General features: G+C 38.4%; 1 protein-coding gene across 1 annotated transcript; it reads right to left on the bottom strand.

Annotated features, from left to right (window-relative positions):
* Positions 1-718: 718 nt before the first annotated feature.
* On the bottom strand, positions 719-1366 carry LOC105094111 (uncharacterized). The gene has a single exon (XM_010986060.3). It carries the CDS (start codon positions 1364-1366, stop codon positions 719-721), a length of 648 nt encoding a protein of 215 aa, XP_010984362.1.
* Between the last annotated feature and the right edge of the window lie 9094 nt (positions 1367-10460).

Raw genomic sequence — 10460 nt, 5'->3', positions numbered from 1 at the left:
TCAGACATGTCCCTCCCTCCCTGGGATGTTCAGTTCCCCTATCTGCTGAGCTCCTGTGCCCTAAACCATATTGTTCCCGGGATAGAATGCCCTTCTACTCTTTGTTTGCTCATTTTGTCTACTTCTCATTTACATTTCAGGCCTCCTTTTGGAGTTTACTTCCCCTGAGAGGTGTTCTCTGATGCATAAATCCAGCCAAAGAACCCCTTATGTGATAACAGAACTTCCTGCTTGTTCATCAAAGGTTGATCTATAGGATATTAAAGTCATGTGGCTATTTTTCAGTGTCTGTCATGTTCATTGTTGCAGCCCCAGCATCTAATAGAAGTGTTGATTAATATTTTTAAATCATTGCATAACTTCCCCTCATCATACACTTCACTGAGTGTGAGTGCTGCACAGACGCTGTTACTGGACTAGGCAACTGTGCCTTATTAAACCCTCACTACAGTCTGTGGGGTAGGGATTCTCTTTACTTAATGGATGATGAAGCTGAGGCTTAAAGAGTTTAAATAATCTGCTCATACTGCTGTTAAATGGTCCAAACTGGAATTTGAATCTGGGTTTGTCTACTTCCAAAGCCTATTTTTTTTAAACAAATATATTTTATTTTACATGAATCAGTGACTATGACTATATGACATGCATGTAGAAATTTCTTCAAGAAAATGATTCCCAGCCATTCCAAATAGTAGTCCTTTGTTCAGACTTTTTGTTTTCAACAGTTGGCCACACCCAAGGGTTTCACTAGTGTCCACCGTTTTACTGGACATGTTTCACAGGAGAACATGGTGGCGCTCAGCAGCGAGAGGACAGTAGTTGTGATTCCTAGCGGGAACACGTAAGAGAAATGCTTCTTTGTTAGCATTTCTCTTTCAACCGGAAAGGTAATTGGAAAGTCAAGGGTGGTTTCACCATAAAATTCCACAGTGAAATTCCAGCTCACTGAAATCATGGTACAACTACAGCTGAGTAAAAGGAACAAGGCAGCAGTGTTGTAGCACAATTGGAGGAACCCTGGGTATGGGGCCTTGATCTGGCTGACCCAAAGTGCCACTGAGCCAAAAATCAGGACTGTAGACATCATAAAATTTGCCAACAGCATCAGGTCCTGCCCATACCAGATTTCATCCGAAATGACCCAGCTCGAGTTGATCTTGCTATGCATCGGCAACTCAACTATTGAGCCAGAGACATTAAATTTCTGAAAATATAAAGCTTCCCAGAGTCCAATGAACACAATGGGAACAATCTTGCTGTCAAACTCCCACACGTGCCAGGATCTGCTTCTGGCTAGAATTATGCTGAAAGTCCAGACCAAGTAACTAAGAAAAAGGCCCGTCACTTTGAAGAACAAAAGCTTCATTTCAGGTTGACTGAAGATGAGGTAGAGGTGTCATGAAGTCAAGCCAGGAGCATCAAAGAGAAAAAATAAACAGACTGAATTAGCCACAGGTTACACAGGGTTCATTATTTATGTCTTGTCCTTCTTGTCTATAAGTTATATGTAAGTGTTTTATGTGTGTATTGGCCTTCAATTATTATTTTAAATATTTTATGTAAGTATAAATGATGCCTAGAAATCCGTGATCATGGTGGGAGTATTAATTTGCAAGGCATTTTTGGAACATAATTTGACAGTATCTTTCCAAAGCTGAAGTGTTCATATCTCTTGTCCAACAACTCCAATTCCAGGAATTGATACTAAGGCATTTATAAGAGTTTGCAAAAATGTATGTAGAGAGATGTCAGTTTCAGCACCATTTATCATAGAGAAAAATTGGAAATAACCTAAATGTCTATTAATAGAAGAATGCTTAAATAAATAATGGTGCATCCACATTTATCGTGGAATTTTACATGGCATTACTAAGACTGAGTTAATCCATATGCACTGTCTGAAGAAACTTCTCATTATGCTAAGAAAGCAAAATGCGTAATAGTACACGTGGTATAACCATTTGTGTCAAAAGAAGAGCAGCTGTAATTTATGTATATGCAAATAGTTCTGTACATACGTTTTGTAAAAAGTTGAGAAGGCTGCACACAAGGTAATTTTAGGGAGATCAATTGAGAAAGGCAGACTTTCATTCTTAGTTACTTATTTTTCTATAATTTGTATGGTTTTTAGTGAAAAAAATACATACTTTTATAGTGAAAAAGAGTAAACATGACCTTGAAGATGTATAATATGTTGCATATAGCAAATCATGCCTATTTACTTTTTCTACCCATCACTTGCTCAAAATTCCACTTTTATTTATTTTTTATTTTGGGGAGGGTAATTGCGTTTATTTATTGATTTATTTTAATGGAGGCACTGCGGATTGAACCCAGCACCTCATGAATGCTAAGCCTGCGCTCTACCGCTGAGCACTACCCTCCCCACTAAAATTCCACCTTTATTTTAATTTTTCGCCAGAACTTAATAGACTTTATTTTTTTAGAGTAGTTTCAGGTTTACCGCAGAATTGAGCAGAAAATACAGAGTTCCCACATAGCCCTCTTCACTCACACATATATACTCCCCCACCCTCAACATCCCTCATCAGTGAGGAATATTTGGTACAATCAATGAACCAACATGGACACATTATTATCAACCGAAGTCCATCGTTTACATCAGGGTTCACTCTTGATGTTGTACATTCTATGGGCTTTGACAAACGCATAATGACATGTAGCCACCACTATAGTATCATACAGAATAATTTCATTGTCCTAAAAATCCCCTGTGCTCCATCTATTCATCCCTCTCTCCCTCCCTCTCCCCAAGCCCCTGGAAACCACGATCTTTTTATTGTTTCTGTAGCTGTGCCTCTTCCAGAATGTCCTTTGGTTGGAATTGTACAGTTTACAGCCTTTTCAGACTGGCTTCTTTCACTTAGTAATATGTCTTTTAAGTTCCCTCCAAGTCTTTCATGGCTTGATAGCTTTTTTTTTTTTTTTACTGCACATATATTTAAAAATTTACATGTATGTACTGTTCATTGTTTCTAAGAATGTTTAGAGCTTCAGCTGTTTAAACTTACATAGTTATCAAAAGGATAAAGCCAACCACAAAATAAAAATTAATTCAAAAAGATATATACCCCTTGCCATTAACAGCAACATTATTTATAATTGCCAAGATATGGAAGCACCCTAAGTGCACATCAAGAGTTGAACAGATAATGGAGATGCAGTATATAGATAGATAGATAGATAGATAGATAGATAGATACGTAATGGAATACACTCACCCATAAGAAAGGATACTTTGCCATTGGCGGCCCTTCATTCACTTTTTTTTTTCACTTCAAAAATCAGAATTTTATAACCGGCATAACATTTCCATTACATCAAAAACAACAAAATGCCTAGAAATAAACTTAACCAAGGAGGTCATCTATACTCCAAAAACTGAAACGACACAAAGAAATGGAAAGACTTCTTGTGCTCTTGGATTGGAAGAATCAACACTATCAAAATGGCCACACGACCCAAAGCAATCCACAGATCCAATGCATCCCCTGCCAAAATACTCCTGACATTCCCCGCAGAACTAGAACAAACAATTCCAGAATGTATAAGGAACCACAAAAGACCCCGAACAGCCAAAACAATCTATTGTAGGTCTCTTTTTTTTTTTTCTCTTTCTTTTTTTTTTTTCCTCTTTCCTTATGGTTTAATGACTAGAGAAGGTCCTTTAACATTTATTGTAAAGCTGGTTTGGTGGTGCTGAATTCTTTTAGCTTTTGTTTATCTGTGAAGCTTTTGATTTCTCCATCAAGTCTGAACGAGAGCCTTGCTGGATAGAGTATTCTTGGTTGTAAGTTTTCCCCTTGCATCACTTTAAATATATTGTGCCATGCCCTTCTGGACTGTAGTTTCTGCTGAAAAATCAGCTGATAACCTTATGGGAGTTCCCTTGTATGTTATTTGTTGCTTTTCTCTTGCTAATTTTAATATCTTCTCCTTATCCTTAATTTTTGTCAATTTGATGACAATGTGCCTTGGTGTGTTCCTCTTTGGGTTGGTCCTGTGTGGTACTCTGCACTTCCTGGACTTGGGTGACTGTTTCCTTTCCCAAGTTGGGGAAGTTTTCAGTGCTTATCTCTCCAAAAATTTTCTCAGGACCTTTCTCTCTCTCTTCTCTTTCTGGGACCCCTATAATGCAAATATTAGAGCGCTTCATGTTGTCCCAGAGTTCTCTTAAACTATCCTCATTCCTTTTTATTCTTTTTTCTGTTCTGCAGTAGTGCCAAAGCCTATTATCTTAATCATCCTAATAGACAAAATAATTTCTTTAGAGCCTAGGTGACACAGCTGTGCTTCTTTAAGTCAAATGCAATCAAACCATAATGCAGTGGTACTTGAATACATTCTGTATTCATTTACTATTACTTTGTGACAAATTACCACAAACATAGTAGCTTAAGATGACACAACTTTATTGTCTTTCAGTAGGCTAAAAGTTCAACGTGGGTCTCACAGGGCTAAAACCAAGGTATTGGCAGAGTGGTGTTCCTTCTGGAGGCCTTTGGGGAGAATCTACTTCCTTGGTTTTCACGGCCTCTAGAGGACATTCACATTCCTTGGCTCACGGCCTCTTCCTTCACCTTCAAAGCTACTACTTGCACAGCATTAATAAGCTTTGCTACCTTTACTGAATTTAAAGAATAATATCACAAAGATGACAGGGATTGGAGTGGGTTGGTGACCCAGTCAAGCTTTAGAGGAACAAGTTCCTTAATGAAACCCTCAGTTTGGATTTTCAGCGTCCCAAGTGTTGGTCATCTTCTAGGAACAGATACACCATTTACAAGAGACGAATGAATACACTGGACTGCAAATTCATCATTTTGCAACAGGAAGCTTTGCAAATTGATAGTGTCATCCCCAGTCCACATATTCTCTCCTATGGAAGCAAAATTAAATTTAAAAAGTTAACTGGAGATGAACTCTGAGCTGGGGCAGTAGATACTCTTAAGCACTCTTTCCCCTGGCTAGGACGCTTAAAGTAAATCATCCCTGCCTTTAAGAATTACATTGCCTTGATGAACGAAGTCTTGGCACTGCCCTCCTTTGGCTTGCACATGATAAAATCTGCCAAGATTTCAGGATGCCTTTTTTCTCTGTCACATGAAATAACATTTATTCTGCTCACATGTTCTTTTTAATATTGAGTTATTGCCAGTACTGAAGTTCTGTTTTCTATAGATTTTACTCTACAATCCATTTTCAGATGACCTGGACTCTGATTTTTTTTTCTTTTTCTTTTCTTTTGTTTTGCTTTGTTTTGTTTTGTTTCTCTTGAGATAACACTCCTCTTGTGATGACTTCACCATATGGACACTATCATTGGGTATTTGATATTTCTGGTTTAATTTTCAGAGAGAAAATTACCTCTGTCTTCCCAGAGGCCATTTCCTGTACTGAGTATTTCCTTTGACATCTAACTGGCTGTAGGGTTTATACGCTTTTAATAACCTCTTCCCACCAAGCACCCATGGCGTCCTACATCCAGGGCACATCACATACCTGTTCTCCACTCGATCCAGGAAGTCTGTTGCTTCCCCCTGAATCTACCTTGAGCACTCACGGTTGGCTGGGCCCTTGCATTTTCTCACTAGGTTCTGAAGGCGAGGGTGAGTTCCTGTCTCACTCCCCAGGCCTCTCTAATCTGAGATACTGGCCTTTTTCACTTAGGGACCTTCTCAGAAAAACTTTGTCTGCTTATTCCCCCAAATGTAAATCACATCTCTTTGGATCCCTCTGATCATTTTCAACACTATTCTAAATGGATTTATGTGAATTTATATTCTCAATGAAGAATCATGTCTTAAAAATCTAGCAGAAGGCCAAGCAACTGGAAAATGAGGGCAGTGTCCAAAATTGGTGGATGCTATTTCCGTGTCTAATTCTACTCCCTTTTTGGCACACATAGTGCATTCATGCCTAGAATCCTTTTATTGCACTTCAAAGAATCTCCAAAGATAAGGGAAATAATTAAAAACTGTCATCTTTTGAAATCCACCTTCTGTCTGTATTCTCAGAGACTGTGAGGAAGGCTCATTGGTAATTTAATACCAGTAACCTATCAAAGCTGCAAACTGTTGATTTCTTTTTTGTTGTAGCTTGCTTAAAAATTAAAGTGGTATCACAAAGACAAAGTTTTTAGTGTTAGACTTAGCAGGACAACCAGACTTCTTCAGGGAAGAGCAGAGAGAGAGATTCTGGGCAGGACCTCTTGGTATCATTTGCATGTGAGTGACGCTGCAGGAAATGTCACTTTCTGTGTGGGTATGTGATCATGACTTTTCATTAAGTATTTTACCACTGCTGTAAATAATGTTTCAAAATATTGTGGGGTCTAGGGAAATGGAGGAATTTATACTAAATAAGGACATTATCATTCTCATTTTGAGTAATCCAGCCTCTGAATTATGTATACGTTGTTGAAAGAAAGTTTGGTTCTTGATAAGATATGTAATAAACAGCCAGGAAACTAATTCAGAGGCACTGTTTTTAAAAAAAAAAGTCTCTAAATCAGAGGTGCCTTGATTTTCACTTCCAGTAGTTTAATACTAATTTTCCTGGTCCTAATACAACTGTATTATGGTGAACTTTAGAGTAATAAAATTAGAGAAAAGAAAATATATGATGGAAGTTTATAAGGAAATAGGGGTTTTAATATAACTCGGTTGAGAGTCAAAGTTGATCTCTTTTCATATAATTTATAATGTTAATTTTGCAAGTGTTAATCTTTCTTAAAGAACGTGAATTCTTGATGAAAAGGAAAGTTCACTTTCTGAACAAAGGCCTATTTTCCAAAGAAACTTCTACAATAAATAGTTTCTATGAAAAAAAAATTTTTTCCTTACCGGAAAGAGGGAGGATAAGAAAACTTTAAATTCAGGTTCCCTATGAAGTGGGAAAAAAGTGTTAATGCCTGGCATCCAACCTCATTGCTGGAAGAAGTGCTTGGACAGTGGAAAATGGGAAAGAAGTGGATGCTTTGGCCTGATTGTCACTTCCTTAGTCACGAAACTGTGGTTATTCAGTTCAGGCCAATACAGTCAGTGAGCATGAACCTTTCCCTGGTTAGCAACTTGCAAACACATGGGTATTTAACAGGGAGCTGATTAAATAACTATTTCTGGAGCTGGGCATCACCATGTTGATTCTAGTTCCTCTGGAACTAAGATCTATGGTTCAATCCCAGCCAGACTGAATTTCTTACGCAAAGAAAAAGCATTTATTGGACTAGTTACTGCCGAGGTGTAAATTACTAGTGTGCTGGGCGGTGGGTGGGGTGCGTGGTTTATAAACCCGTTGCTGAGAACGAACGGTGTGAGCCCAGGAGGGGCATTTTGTTCCTGGAGCACCCCTGCACCTGCTGTGGCACAGTCAGAACCAGGGCGTATTCTGTGCCCCTGAAATTGCTTTCAGCAGGTCAGGTCATGGGTCATTTCCGGGTAGTGGCACTTCAGCTTTCAGAGGTGTCTTCAAAGGCAGCACTTGGTGGATGTCCCCGTTTTGTATTTGGGATTACAGGTTCTTTCCTTTCTTTCTTTCTCTCTCCACTTTCTCTTTGTTTTTATTTTTTTTTTTAAAAAATCGTTCTTTATTTCCTTCTAGTTTTATTGAGATATCACTGACACAGAACACTTTACACTTTTTTGTAGGGGGAGGTAATTAGTTTTTTTTTAAATTTTAATAGAGGTTTGGGGATTGACCCCAGGACCTCATGCTTGCTAGGCACATGCTGTACCACTGAGCGCAACCTCTGCCTTTCTTTCTTTCCTTCTTTCTTTTTCTTTTCTTTCCTTCCTCCCTCCCTCCCTTCCTTCCTTTTCTTTCTTTCGTTTTCTTTGTTCCTCTCTGAGTCTCCCTACACTTTTTGCTCTCAGTATGTGCCTCATCCTTTTTTGTTTTAAAGCAGTCACACAATCATAGACTTTTCTCCACGTTGGAATGACCCCCAAGTGCTCAATGTCACTTAGCCCAGCCCTGTACTTGAATCAATCACCTCTGCTTTACCCTTGTTTATCCATCTCTTCTTCCAATGTTTTCAAAGATGGGGATTTATTACCACATAAAGCAGCCTCCTCTTTTCTGGGGGTAGTAACGTATCTATATCCTTTTTTTATATTTATTCCCATGTTCTGTCCTCTGCTGTTTTTTTCCACCTTTCTGACGAAAGCCTGTGCTGGGACCGCATGTCCTTTCCATCTCTGAGCTCGCTGCTGGGCACCGCCTTTCATCCACGAGCATGGATCACTCTGTAGGGACCAGAGTGCTCCCCTTTATCTCTTTCATTTTAACTCTTTTTTTAAGCTACACATTTCCTTCTTCAGTTCTCCCAGCTAATGTTCATGTTTCTCTCTGGGAATTTGATTCCTGAGGGTCTTCTAAATAAAACAAAGAAAGAAAACCTTCCTTTTCAAATTAATTCTGTGTTCTCTTGGCAACTAATCAATTTACTGCCTTCCTCTGGTCTGGCCTGGTGCTCTGATATTGGGAACGCTTCTTTGGAGCAGAAGGAAGATCCTTGTGTACATTCATCACACAGTTATTTGGTATAAATACACTCAAGCTACAAACCTCCTTGGGAACATTCTTCCTACACCTATTGATTCATTCACCATTCATTCTCTAAAAAACTATTAGTACCTTGTTAGCCAAAAACGAGATCTCTCAGTCCCTAAAGATGTCTTTAGGGTGTTGATAAACCAGGGCTCATTTTTTTGAATTCTGAACACGCTTATTATCTTGCATGTTAAACTGTAAGTTCCCTGAAACAGAGACCATTTTTCGTTGATGTTTGTAGCCTCTAGAATCTAATGCAGTATTTCACACCAATAAGCAATTGTCGAATATGAATGACTGAAATATACTCCTCAAAATGTGCTTGATTAAATGAACTGAGTCACTCTTGCGTAGCTAAAGACTGAGATGATAGCTAAATGGAGGTGCTGATGACAAATATATGGTATTTGGTAATATTCTAAATAGGCAAAAAGCCAACATGTATTTTGTTAGTCTCAGATTTCCCTCTAACCACTGTGACATCTGCTTTTCAATTTCTTCTCTTGGTGGGGGGCAGGGTGAATGAAAATTTTGTTAATACTCTGGAGTGGGGGTAAGGATAAACCACCTAAGGGTCCCACTGGAGCTGACACAGACAGCCACTCGAGCAGAGGTAGGCAGAGCCTGGCCTGACTTTAACTGTGCTGAATGACATTTGAAATCTAAAGAACTCAGGACATAATAGTGGCCTTTAGAGCCTATAAAAGGGAAAAGGGGAGAGGGCTGACGGCGTTGTAGAGGTACTTTGGAGGATGGAAGACACCCCATACAATTTTTTGGTTTTGGATTATTATGTGACATAATCCCACCCACATTTTCAGGAGAATCTACAATTATCATTAATGCTCTGTAGAGTTATATCTCTTTATTGAGAAGGCTAGGTGGAAGGAGAGTATATAAAGCTGATATATATAAAATACATACATATACTAGATAGTATACATATTATAGCCTTAGAATAGCCATAGGCATAGACACCGATCGAGGTTGCCTTCATTAGGTCAGCTATATCTCTATTTATAAAAGCTTTTGTATGTGTACATGTGTTGCATTTATACAGACACATCCTCATATATATGGAGAAGTAATATTTCAAACAGTTTTTAAAATATGAAAAATATGATAAAGAAAATATAAATAAAACCCATAATCCTACCACAGGGTGATTATCTGTTAATGTGTTAATGCATTTTATTAAAATATGTCTTGAGAGATAGTATGGTGAGGAGTATGGAATCTCTCATCTCAGTTCTGCCACTTACAAGCCGTAAGCGTTAAATGCTTACTATATGTTAATATTTTCTATGTTTACTTAAAAGTTCTATCATTAGTATTAACAAGCGACCATTTCTGGAAGTGCTTACTTTATGCCAGGCACTATTCTAAGCTCTTCATACATATTTCATGTAAGCTTTCCAACAACCCTATAAAGTAGGTGCTATTATTAGCTTTTGCTACCATCGTTCCACAGATGAGTAAATTGAGCACAGAGAAATTAAGTAAATTACCCAAAGTCAGGTTCACAACTTAGAGGTACTGAAATCCAGAATTTGAACTGAGGTGGGCTTAACTCCGTAACTCATGCTCGTGTCCACAAAGAACATACAGATGTAAAAACAAAAGGAATTAGAAAAAACACACATTATTTTTGGACATATCAGTGATGCATGTTGGGGAGATGGCATGAAGGGGAGAGAGCACTGATCTATGAGTCAGGAGACCAGCCTCAGTGGTGTGTGTAAATCCGTTGGTAACAGCTCACGAGGGCTGAAGAGATGAATACATTCAGGAGTTTTACAAGCTGGTTGTTAAATTATTAGTAGCTTAAATTGGTCATTGTGGGCCATATCAGAGTATTGACAAATGTGGCTTTTTTTTTTTTTTTT

The sequence above is a fragment of the Camelus dromedarius genome, chromosome 13 (genome assembly GCF_036321535.1).
Source record: "Camelus dromedarius isolate mCamDro1 chromosome 13, mCamDro1.pat, whole genome shotgun sequence".
NCBI classification, from domain to species: Eukaryota; Metazoa; Chordata; class Mammalia; order Artiodactyla; family Camelidae; genus Camelus; species Camelus dromedarius.
This window is presented reverse-complemented; position numbering and strand designations above follow the sequence as displayed.